General features: G+C 47.0%; 1 protein-coding gene across 4 annotated transcripts in view; it reads right to left on the bottom strand.

Annotated features, from left to right (window-relative positions):
• ST6GALNAC6 (ST6 N-acetylgalactosaminide alpha-2,6-sialyltransferase 6) overlaps positions 1–13,114 on the bottom strand; it is a 142,195-nt gene that overhangs the window by 88,850 nt on the left and 40,231 nt on the right. For 3 of the 4 annotated variants that reach the window (XM_077478707.1, XM_077478706.1, XM_077478709.1), the window contains exon 1: positions 11,296–11,884. The exons of the other annotated variant lie outside the window; for it this stretch is intronic. Coding sequence is in view for 1 of the 3 variants with exons in the window: in XM_077478709.1 (XP_077334835.1) it covers positions 11,296–11,304 (9 nt within the window). In the remaining 2 variants the exon portion in view is untranslated. Of the gene's footprint in view, positions 1–11,295; positions 11,885–13,114 lie in introns of those variants that run through there. 4 annotated transcript variants of the gene reach the window in all.

Genomic DNA, 13,114 nt, shown 5'->3' with positions numbered 1-13,114 from the left:
CCCGTCCGGTCCCGAGGACTTGTGGGCAGGGAGGGTCTTCACAGTCTCCAAGAGCTCCTCTTCAGTAACAGAGGCATTCAGTTCTCGGAGGTCCGCGGCTTGCAGTCGGGGTAGGACTATATTGTCCAAGTACTGGGTAATGCGGGCGGACTGGTCCGAGGTTGGGGGATTGTGGGGGATGTCCGGTCTGTTGTACAAGTCAGTATAATAGTCCGCGAACGCATCCACTATCGCCTGGGGGTGGGTCAAAAGGTCCCCCCCCCTTATTTTTAATTTGGGCCGGGGCAGAGGTCGCCGTATGGTCCGCCAGTTTCCGGGCCAGTAGCGACTGTGCCTTGTTCCCCTTGTCATAGTACAGTTGTCGTAAGCGGACTAGAGCTTTCTCAACCGATCCCAACGCCAGGTCCCGAAGTGTCTGCCTAGTCTGGACGATTCGCTTAAGGGTGGGGACGGAGGGGGAGACCAAGAGACGGGCCTCAAGGGTCTTAAGTCGCTTTTCCGCCAGCAACCTGGCGGTCCGTGCGTCCCGCTTCAAGGCTGAAGACAGAGCTATACAGCGCCCCCGGATGACAGCCTTATGGGCGGCCCAGAGGGTAGTAAGGGAGACGTCTGGGGTGTCGTTCTCAACAAAGTAGTGCCGGAGCGAAGACTCCAGCTCTGCCTTTGCCGGAGCATGCTGCAGGAGATAGTTATTCAGCCTCCAGGTGCAGGGCTTATAAAGGGGGGAGTCCAGCGCTAGAGTCAGAGTTATGGGCGGCGTGATCTGACCAGGAGATGGGGAGTATATTTGCAGATTGGACCGCCCGCAGTGTCGCGTTATTAACAAAAAAGTGATCAATGCGCGAGTGCGTGCCATGGGGAGCGGAGAAGAAGGTGTACTGGCGGTCTTGCGGGTGCAAAGCTCGCCAGGCGTCAAAAAGACCCCGCCGTCTGGTAATTTGGCGGAAGAGCCTGGAGTCTCTCAAGGTCCTAGCCTGAGGCGTCCGGAGGCCCACCACCAGGCGATCATGGAGTGCGGACTGAGTAAGGTTAAAATCCCCCCCTATCACCAGGAGCCCGGGGGGCGTCTTAAACAAACGGGAAAACACCTTAGACAAGAATTTATGTTGATGGACATTGGGGGCGTAGAGGACGCATAAGGTCAGTGCCTGCGTGCGCCACAGACCACGGAGTATAATGTAGTGGCCCCGTGGATCTAGGTGCACAGAGGTACAAGAAAAGGGGACTCCCCGCCGGAAAAGAATGGCCACTCCCGCTCTCTTCCGCGGGTTGAAGGCCTGATAAACCTGAGGGAAATGCCTGGAGGCAAACGCAAAGGAGTCTCCCCGGTTGAAATGCGTCTCCTGGACCATTACTATATCCGCCCCCGCCTGTCGGAACTCCCTAAGTGCCAGGTGCCGCTTTTTGTTGGAGTTTAGGCCATGAACGTTAAGGGACAGGATCCTAGCCATGGTCAAGTAGGGGTGGAGCATAGGGCATACTTAGCTCGGTCCGTTGGAGGCCCAGGTGCCTCGGGAGGAGCGGCGACCACCGGAGGAGAGACGGCGACCGAGAGGACCGCTGGCATGGCACTTCTGAGGCAATAAGAAGAGGAAAGAGCCTAGAAAGAGAGGAAAAAAGAGAAACAGAAACGCAGTACAAGATAAAAGAAAACATTGTCAAGTAACAGGTCCGGAGGTCCTATAGGGACACCGGATCTGCACGGTTCCTTATCGACTCCCCAACCCAAAAATAAAAAAAAATAAAAGTCGGGTTAGGGAGGCACCAACAGTCCACTCCACCAAAGGAACCAACAAGTGGAAAACCACAGGGGGGGGCAGTAACCCAGGAGTCGATCCGGTTCGAGACTCAACCTAGGCCAGCCCGAGGAAAAAAAACTGGTAAAATATGTAGCTCCGGCAATCGGGGGGGAAAAAAGTAGCAAAACCCCAAAAATAGGGGAAAAGGAAAAACCGTAGAGGGGAGACGTCCGTTGGACAGGGCCAGTACTTCAGTCACGCTTGGGTGACCCGCGGTGGGGATCCGGGCCTTTGCGCCGTTTGGCTGAAGGGACTTTCTGCCAGATCACCGGCATCGGAGGGGGAGAGGCGACCAGATCCCAATCAGGCAGATGAGGGACAGGGATGTCAAGAGTGTCACAAAAGGGGACAAGATCTTCCGGGTAGCGGAGAGTTGCCGACTTCCCTTGGTGTCTCGCGGTCAGGCTGAAGGGGAAGCCCCATCTGTATAGAACGTGCTTGTCTTGCAGGGCTCTGAGAAGAGGCTGCAACAGCCTCCGTTTTTGGAGCGTGATCCAGGAGAGGTCCGGGTAAAGCTGAATCGGTGAGTTATCGAAGGCCAGATTTCGGATGGTGCGGGACTTGCGCATAATGTCTTCCTTGAGAGGGAAGGAGTGAATTCTGCAGATAACGTCCCTGGGTTTGGAGGCCGGGCCTTTGGGTCTCAGGGCCCGATGGGCTCTATCCATTTCAATGTGCTTGTCCGGGTCTTCCCCCAACATCTCGTTGAATAGCGTTTGCAGTGAAGACTGAAGGTCCTCGGCGCCCTCCGACTCAGGCAGGCCGCGAATGCGGATGTTGTTTCTGCGGCCTCTATTGTCGAGGTCTTCCACGTGGCGTTGCATATCCCGAAGCAGGAGGCGGTGGTCCGAGGTCTCCACCTGAGCACGATGGACCGCCAGCTTGGTCTCCTGGACCTCCTCTTCCACCATCTCCACACGGTCAGATAGATGTTTGAGGCCAGTGTGCAGGGACTGGATCTCAGCGCGGCAAGTGGCCTGTACCTCCGTAATGAGCTGTTTAAAGTCCTCTTTCGTCGGCATAGATTGCAGGTATATCTGCCAGTCAGGGCGGACGGCCTCATGGCATCGGGATGAAGGCAAGGAGGGCGAAGAGTGGAGAGGCGGCTCACCCCGCTGCAGTTCCCGGGTGGGAGAGGGGGGCCACGATGGCAGAGGTCCCCTGGGGTCAGCCCAGGAGGTAGCATGGGGGGGCAGGGTGAGGGGTCCAGTTGGGCAGTTCCTCGGAGGCGGCCAGGGGCCCGGGCCACCTGGGCATAGGAGGGGGTGGCATCTGAGCGGACCCTGACTTCACTAGAGTCCCGAGAACGGGGGGGCCTCTGCACCTTAGGAGAGGCAGGCCGCGGCCATGTCACCGGGGCCCCCCCCACAGCCGCCAGGGGTGTTCCAGCATCCCCACTAGGGAGACAGTCCGAGCACTCCCGAGAGTCCTCCAAAATGCCCAGGGATGTGGGGGACAGGGATGAGCTGAGGGCCGTGCTCGGGAGAGGAGCTGAGCGGAGAAGGCGGGGGAAGGCCTCTGAGCACTGGGTATGCAGCAGGGAGGGTGGTGGATCTGTGGCCTGCTCCCCCCAGAGCACAGAGGGGGGAGTGGGAGATGGGGAACCCTGGGTGGCCTCTCCTGAAAATTGCCTGCCCTGCAAAACATCCTGGGAGAAGGCAGACTGGGACAGGGGCTGTGCGGTTGCAGGCAGGGGAGAGGGCTGGCATACCTGGGAGGACGCCGGGCGCCCGATCCGCGCCATCTTGTCATTGCGGCCTAGCGCGAGGAGAGGATCCCTGGCCGGCCCATCCGGGGCCTCCTGGTAATCCAGAGCAGGGTCCGAGGGGTGGTAGAAGGCTTCCCGCTCCCCCGCGGGCTCCGGGGGAGCGGGGGCTGATGTGCGGCATCCGTCCGGAGGTCAGAGGGGGCCGAAGGAGTCCGTCCGTGAGGCTCCGCGCCGTCCGGCGCCATCTTGCTTCCTCCGCCCGGCAAGGCTGGAAGTAGCTTTTAAAGGCCGCGGCGGGTCCCGGCGGAGGCTGAGGCGTTCCCCGGAGTGAGGAGGAACGAGTGGCCCGTGATCTCCCCATAAGGCGCAGGTGGGTCCCCGATTTAGTGCCTTGTAGCGGCGGGCTGGAGGAGAGCACTCACAATGTGCGTCCTTCCAGGTCGGCTGCTGGACACGCCCTCTCAGTATTTTTTTTTTTTTTTTTTTTAAAGCCTTCACTAACATGTAGAGTACCCGATTCCAAAATGTGTGGTGCAGTTGCCTTTAGCGTTCAGAATTTAGTGGTGTAGTATTACTGTTTAACATGGCTCAAGGCTCCGTTCACACTTTTCGCATTTTTGGATAAACAAAAAATAGTTTTTGTTTTTGAGTCCAAATTGGCTAGCCAGACTTCAGAAGAACTCAATGTCCAATCAGACATCGGCTTCCCAATGATGGCCACTGGGAGTCCAGTACAGAGAACAAGTCAATCCTCTGTAAGATTACCCTAGCACCAGAAATGAGCAGCGATCAGATGATTGCTGGGTTTACTTCTGGCACTAATCCAAAGAAAGTGAGTGTTCAGTTAATTGCCACCTACCTGAAAGGCTGTCACCCACTTAAACGGTATCACCGCTCAGCATGCCACACAGCAGCACATTCCTACGCACCTTCATCTACACCTGTAGCATGTGTGCAATTTGTGACTGTTCCCTTGAGTCATTCTGCAGACAATCTACTGTAACATTGCATGTAATAAATATTTTGTGTAGCCCATTGATGATGTCAGGGGCCACAGTTAAGACTTTCCAGAGTAATGGAAAATATCTTCACTTGCCTCCCAATGTATCCCTGACCTTTTAAAAAAAATTTTTAACAGAATTTTATCTTTAACCACCTCCCACCGGCCACTGTCATCTCGCTGTCATGCTGATCCAGTGGTTTCAGTACTTTCTAAGGGTGTACTCACAGCGGTGTATGGACCTTTGCCGAGCACATTTGACCCCCCCCGGGGTAGTTTTAACAGGGACTGCTTCCACTTGCACTCAGACTGCCTAGTACCACCAACCGCAACCTCTTGGGATAAGTCACAGGACCACTCAGAGTGTGGCTCACACATGCATGGTGGATAGCTGGCTGTGAAACCACAATGGAGTCACAGATGGATTCCCACTGTCAACCTGGTGGCTCCAGGGACTTTAAGAACTGGCCCAGCTGAAGACAGCACTGGAACCCTGGACTATAAGCGTTTTTTTGTATGAAAATCAGCAGCTACAGTATTTGTTGCTGCTGACTTTTGAAAAAAAAAAAATTAATGGAATTTTCTCTTTAACCACCTCCCACCCAGCCACTGCACATATAAGGCTGGGTGGGTGCTTCTTCCTTCTGAGTGGACATTCAGGAGCGCTCCTCATAAAGGGGGGATTGCATGTGCAGCGCCACTATCCTGCTAAGCTCATGTCATCCAGACATGACGCATCTCCGATCGGCAGGAGGGCTCCGTGATTGGCCCACCTGGTCACATGATGGCTGTGTCCAATCACAGCCATCATGTGATGTAAATAGAGAGCCAATTGCTAGGCGATCAGCTCTCCTCTCCTCACATGTAAGTTATCAGTGAGGAGAGGAGAGCAGATCGCTGCAGCCGGCTGGTGATCAGTGAGTATGAGCTGTTTTTTACAGTTTTTTAACCACTTGCCGACCGCCGCACGACGATGTACGTCCATTTTTTGAAGAGGGATATCTCGGTAACGGCAGCAGCTGCTGCCACAACCGAGATATCCATCTCTTCAGGCGGCGGTCGGCTGTACGATAACGGTGGTCTCCGCGGCAGATTCGCTGCGAGATCACCGCTATCGGCGGCGGGAGAGGTGCCACCCCCCCCTCCCGCCGCCCTCCCGCACCTTCCGCCGCTTACCGGAGCCGTCGGTAGCGGCGGAGGCGATCGGGTCCTTCAGTCAGCTGGGCATAGAGACAAGTGAGGCTAAGATGGCCCCCACTCGTCTCTATACCATAGGAGGGCGGAAGCGACGTCAAAACGTCACTTCCGCCCATACCTCTTAAAGCTATATTTTATTTTTAAATGTCAGATTTTTTTTTTTTTTTTTTTTTTGCATTTTAGCCCAAATATGAGATCTGAGGACCTTTTGACCCCAGATCTCATATTTAAGAGGACCTGTCATGCTTTTTTCTATTACAAGGGATGTTTACATTCCTTGTAATAGGAATAAAAGTGATCCATTTTATTTTTATTTTTTTTAAAGTGTAAAAATAAATAAAATAAATTAAAATAAATAAGAAAAAAAAAAAATTTTTTAAAAACACCCCGTTACGACGAGCTTGCGCACAGAAGCGAGCGCATACGTGAGTAGCGCCCGCATATGAAAACGGTGGTCAAACCACATATGTGAGGTATCACCGCGATCGGTAGAGCGAGAGCAATAATTCTAGCCCTAGACCTCCTCTGTAACGCAAAAAGTGCAACCTGTCGAATTTTTTAAATGTCGCTTATAGAGATTTTTGAGGCTAAAAGTTTGACGCCATTCCACGAGCGGGCGCAATTTTGAAGCATGACATGTTGGGTATCAATTTACTCGGCATACCATTATCTTTCACAGTATAAAAAAAATATTGGGCTAATTTTACTGTTGTCTTATTTTTTTATTCAAAAAAGTGAATTTTTTCTAAAAAAAGTGCGCTTCTAAGACCGCTGCGCAAATACGGTGTGAAAAAAAGTATTTCAATGACCGCCATTTTATTCTCTAGGGTGTTAGAAAAAAAAACAATATAAAATGTTTGGGGGTTCTAAGTAATTTTCTAGCAAAAAAAACTGTTTTAAACATGGAAACACCAAGTCCGAAAAAGAGGCCTGGTCCTTAAGTGGTTAAACACTGATCACTGGCCCAGTGTCCCCAAAACAATGTCACCACACACATGTCCCCACACGTGCCCACACAGTAAAAATACCTGTCCCCCCACATATGTAACAGTAAAATCATATGTCCCAATGATCATCTGCACACATATGTCCGTGATCATCTGCGCACATCGGTACATGATCGTCAGCATACATTTGTCCGTGATCACACAAATCAATTATTATACACTTAATGGGATTTTTTTTTACCAAAGACAGGTAGCAGAATACATTTTGAATTTATGATAAAATTAAATTTTATTGGATTTCTTTTAAAATAGAAGTAGAAAATATTGTTTTTTGTTTTTTTTTCAAAATTTCAGCTCTTTTTTTTTTTTTTGCTTATATCGCAAAAAATAAAGAACCAAGTCATGAATAAATACCACCAAAAGACGGCTCTATTTGTGTGAACAAAATGATAAAAAATTTATTTGGGTACAGTGTTGCTTGACCGTGTAATTTTCATTGAAATTGCGTGAGTGCTGAAAGCTGAAAAATGGCCTGGGAAGGAAAGGGGTGAAAGTGCCCAGTATTGAAATGGTTAAGTGCTCATTCACAGAACACTTGCAGATCACACACAGAGCACAGATGCAGGCACCACGGTGTTCTGGCTAGCAGAGGTGACGGCGAAAGTGTATTTGGGCCATGTACAATTTGAGCCCAGTCCAGGGGGGGAGTGGGGATGAGGGGGGGGATTGGCAATCCTGCTTGGGCATGTCCGAGTCACATTCATCCTTGCTTTGCTGCTTCTTGGGTTACTAACCAGGAACAAGTATGCACATGTTTCACTGGCTGCACACTTATTGGGAGTCAGTGATTCACTAACTATTGAACCTGGCATTCCTGAAAAATTTCACCTTTCAAAACAAGTCCGTCATATCTGTTCACATACTTCTATCCTGTGAAGTTCTCTGAAAAGGAAACCTGTACTATTGAGCACTGCTAATATTCTGTTTTTAAAATGCATGTCCTCTGGCTGTCATGCTGATCCAGTAGTTTGAGTACTTTGTATTCACAATGGTGTATGGACCTTTGCCGAGCACATTTGACCCCCCCGGGGTAGTCTTGACAGGGACTACTTCCACTTGCTCTCAGACTGCCTAGGCAAATGAAACAGAAGTACCACCAACCGCAACCTCTTGGGACACTTCACAGGACCACTCACAGAGTGTGGCTCACACATACATGGTGGAGAACTGGCTGTGAAGCCACAATGGAGTCACAGATGGATTCCCACTGTCAACCTGCTGGCTCCAGGGACTTGAAGAACTGGCCGGGCTGAAGACAGCATTGGATCCCTGGACTAAGTGTTTTTTTGTATCAAAATCAGCAGCTACATTATTTGTTGCTGTGACTTTAAAAAAAAAAAAATTCTCTCTTTAAGCATACCATGTCCTGCCACACTTGAAAGAGGTGGTCTGTGTTGCACAGGCATTTTTTTACGATTGTGTGATCGCTAACCATGCCCATTCACAGAACACTTGTAGATCACACATGGAGCACAGTAGTAGGGATCACGGTGTTCTGGCTGGCAGAGGTGATGACGAAAGTGAGTGGAGAGGAGGGGGGGGGGGGATTGGCAATCCCCACTTGGGCATGTCAGAGTACACTGTAAGCAATGACTTTGAAGAAGTATGCAGAGTAGAAGTTCTGACTTTATTCACTTTATGGACCTGCACCACTAAGTGTGCCAGACGAGAACTCACAAAGTACTTCAACACAAGAAAAGCCCTTCCTAAAACCAGGGACTGCACCACTGTATATCACAAAATGAACCACTCAATTAATCACAAACTCAACCACACAATAAATCACAAAAAATATGTAATGCAAATATTAAATTAAAAACATAGACTTGCAACAGTCCCTGATTTTGAGGGACTGTCCCTGACTTGGAGCAATGTCCTTCATTCCTCCTCATTTGTCCCTCATTCCTTCTCATTTGTCCTTCATTTTGGTCTGATCCATATGGTTGTATATAAAATGCACTATTTATCTTTCAAAAAGTGATTCCCAGTGCTAAACCTTTCATCCTCTTTCTAAATTTCTGCAGTGGTAAATTCCAGAAGCAAGTATAAAGGAATAGTAGTGGTTAAAAAAAAAGCTATTTTTTTGTATAAGTCTCCTTTAAGGGGATATGACAGGAGGTGTGTCCTATGCCTTCATACTTTTGCTAATAGTTGTCCCTTGTTCCTATTGTAAAAATGTGGGAGGCATGGACTTATACATGTGCACCCTTGTATTATTTATACTTCCACAGTTACAAAGATTCAAATCAATGAAAACCATATAATAAAAATTACAGAAAGCCACTACTGAAAGTCTACAATGCAAAGCCAGAAGCTAGGCACTCAAAGACAGACCTTGGCACGTAAAGCGGAGCTCCACCCAAAAGGGGAAGCTCCGTTTCTTTGCTTCCTCCCCCCTCCGCTGTCACATTTGGCACCTTCCGGGGGAGCAGGTACCTGTTTTTGACATGTACCCATCCCCACATCCTGGAGACCTTGCCATGGCGAGGTTCCTCAGAAGTTCGCCCCCTCCTGCTTCCCCGCCACCAGGCTATTCAGAAAGCGCAGCTTGCTTTGTGCATGCGCAGTAGGGAGCTGGCTTCACTGCCAGTTTCCCTTACAAGGAATGGCGGCATAGAAAATCAGCTGGGGTGCTGGCATCGCAGGATCCCTGGACACATAAGTGCCCTAATATTAAGTCAGCAGCTACAGTATTTGAAGCTGCTGACGTTTACATTTTTAGTAGGGGTTGGGGTCAGAACTCCTCTCTTAGGATATATTATCATATGCAATAATATTATCAAATCAGTGATGTAATGGTTAACAAACCAGAATATTGAGCAGCTAAATATTAATGCACCCAGTATATATATATAGAGAACAGCATGAGTGACATACTTGGGTCAGTGAATGAAGCCATAAAAGAGGCTCCATTCACAAAGCTAACACACCAGGATACTTATTTGTCAAAAAAGTGACAGTTTTTTCAATTGAGTCCAATGAGATTTAGAAATGACAGTCATAGAGGTGAAAATAGAGTCCTTAAAACATTCTGAAATGAACCTAAGATAATATCTGGCCCCTATAGAACAGTGAAGCAAAGTGATGTATTTGCATAATGAATGAAAAATAACCAAACAACTCCCATGGTGAACTAGAAACTATATGAAGTGTGATGGAGAAGGTACAAAGCAAGAAGATGTAAAGAAGCCTGAAGAGCACCCCATCCCTCCCGAAAGTCTGGATAAACCGAAAAGTACTGGAGGGTGCCCCCGGCAATCTGAGGAGTAGTAGGGCAAACTCCATAGGTATCATGGCCACCCACCACTTTGTCAGGAGTGGCATGAGGAACTGGAAGCTGGGTCACCCACAATATGCATGTAGTTATCTCCACTACTGATGCCAGTCTTCTCAGATTCACAGGAGGCACTCTCTTGAACTTACAATAGTGGCTGTAAATAATGGATTTATTGATTTTAGTCTATACATGTGCACTGCTGTATACTTATGCTCCCACATGTATAGTCTTTCTAGGTCTTCAATAAAAAAATTTACATTATGTGTTTTTTTTTTTTTTTGAATGGTGGAGACCTTGGGATTTTCTTGTGTTTGAGTATTTCACTCATACTGTTTTATATGCTTGTGCAAGGTCAATGTCTCAAAATTGCAAAGCCAGAGTAAGCCAGGCAGCTAGCATTTTCAGAATGAGGTCTGCAATGGCAACCTCTCTATTTTCCTTAGTTTAAGCTTCCTTTAAATTTTACCATCATAAGTAGTTAGCAAGGAAAAATGCAAACACAGACAACAGTCACTCGTTATTTGGCTTCTTTTGACGTGATAGAAGATCATTGCGCAATAACCAACAGCTACCAGTATTTGGAATCCATCTTTTACTGATCTCGCTACAGTAAACTGAAATCTGATCGTTACTTCAAGTAGCACATATTGATCGGTAAAGGTTGGCGATACATGGCAGCTAAATTTTTGCCCACGATGATACCAAATAACGTATCGACTGCGCAAGTTGGGCATTGAGGGGGTTGCCATATCACTATTTCTGGGCATCAGAAAATTGTGCTGAAAAGTTGTCAGGTCCTGGCGGTGAGATGTGTCTGATCATGCGCAACCTAAAACTGCCATACATGGACAAATAGCTTGACAGGATTGACAGCTTGAGATCCATGTATACCCATCTTTATCAAGCGTTGCCGGGACACAGGGAACCAGACTTGGCAAACAGCGAACTTATGAAGTCGTTGTTCCCTTTTCCTTATTGAAAATGGAACAACCCCCGATCGATCGTCTGGCTTGGTATTGTTAGTGAGACATTAACTCCTACCATAAGCAATACCTAATTTAGATATACCGCTTGCAGGTATCAGGCTGGGCCTTCAGCCATAATGTAGGCTGTTGCAACTGGCAGAAAGTCAGAAGCCAACAAACCCAATAATATGTTAAAACCAAAAAAGAACATTAAAAATCCAGCAAACAATGGTTCAGTCCTTGGTGACCAATCAATTTAGCATCTGACTCTTGTGTAATGAACATTATCTGTATTTCCCATTAATAACATCAGCTGCTGCCTTACCCTCCCCCTACACTCACCGGAGCCATAGACCGCTATAGACAGATCAAGGCTGTCACCTCTGATGGTCCCTATGGATCGGGGTCACTGCCGGGCCTGATCTGTGATGTCACCACTGTCTTTCTTGAAAGCTGTCACGGTATTGCCCTCCTGTTCAGATGGTCCTTTCTCAGATGAAACCCTCCGAGCTGAGATCTGGGGGGATGTCTATGTGTTCGCAGCCCTGGAGACCCTCCACCTTTTTATTCTGAAGGTCTCTTAGTTCTCATGCCTTCCAATGCATTTGGATCGTCTACCACTTTGTACATCTACGGTCACGTTGCCTTTGACCCCAACCAAAACAAAAATTCCCCTTTTCTGCAAGGTTCAGCTTGTGGTCCTCTCTTCTCTACAGGCCTCCCACTGTAATCCAGAATTGGTGGTCTCCTTCTATTCCAGGGGTCCGGCTCTTTCTTTGTCCTTTGCCTGTTGGCTTTCACAATACAGATCTCTTGTGTTTAGGTGTCTGATCTCCTATGCCTTGATGTGAGGGTCTCCCTCCTTCTCTGTAAGGGTCTCTCCCCTCTGCAGAGCTCTGAGTGTAAAAGTCTGCAGCTGCTACATGCAAGCACTGGCAGCCTGGCTGTATGACAGCTGGGTCCTAGTGCCTGTCATGAATCCACTCTATGGCTATAGTCGCCTTTCTTATTTTATGTAAAAAGTAGATATTTCCTATGGAATGTGTGTTTCCTCGCATGACTTCCTTTAAATCATGCAAGCAATAGTGCATTTCATTTTTATTTCTAGCTGAAAATAGCTAATTTTTAAATCACATGGTCTTTGGTTACTCGTGCATCAAATCTTTTTTTTTTTTTTTTATCATTTCACTACAGACTGCAGGGGGTCAATTGTTTTCATTCAGACAGACCCTGGCTGGTAATAATTTGTGTGTGTGTATGTATGTGCGATATATATATATATATATATATATATATATATATATATATATATATAAAATCGAATTTACATAGATTAAAAAAAATAGATTATATATATATATATATATATATATATATATATATATATATATATATATATATATATAATATTAATGTGTGTATGTCTGTGTCTGTGTGTGTAAATATATATACAATGGGAAAAATAATCATTTGATCCCCTGCAGATTTTGTACGTTTGCCCTCTTACAAAGAAATGAAGGATCTATCATTTTTATCATAGGTGTACTTTAAATGATAGAGGCAGAATATCAACCAAAAATCCATAAAAAAAAAACACATGATACAAATGCTTTAAATTGAATTCTAGTTCAGGGAGTAAAATAAGTATTTGACCCCCAAGCAAAGCATGACTTAGTACTTGGTGGAGAAACCCTTGGTGGCAAGCATACGCTCCCAAATCAAATGTTAAAAGCAAAAAAAAATTGAAGAACTGAATGGCACTCATCAAGTCATTGAATGTACTAAGAATTTTCATGTTCGTTCAGCAATTAGCTAGTATATGGCCATCATAAATTAAGTTTTATTTAACGACTTGTTAAGTGGTTGCCTACAAATTAAAATATACAGTATTTTTTGCTAGAAAATGACTTTGAACCCCCAAACATTATATACAGTTGTGCTCATACGTTTACATACCCTGGCAGAGTTTATGATTTCTTGGCCATTTTTCATAGAATATGAATGATAACACAAAAAATTCTTTCACTCATGGTTAGTGTTGGTTGAAGCCATTTATTATCATTCAACTGTGTTTACTCTTTTTAAATCATAATGGCAACAGAAACTACCCAAATGACCCTGATCAAAAGTTTACATACCCCAGTTCTTAAAGTGGTTGTAT

Source organism: Lithobates pipiens, unplaced genomic scaffold (assembly GCF_037356315.1).
Source record: "Lithobates pipiens isolate NorthernLeopardFrog02 unplaced genomic scaffold, aLitPip1_a1.2 Scaffold_1, whole genome shotgun sequence".
NCBI lineage: Eukaryota > Metazoa > Chordata > Amphibia > Anura > Ranidae > Lithobates > Lithobates pipiens.
This window is presented reverse-complemented; position numbering and strand designations above follow the sequence as displayed.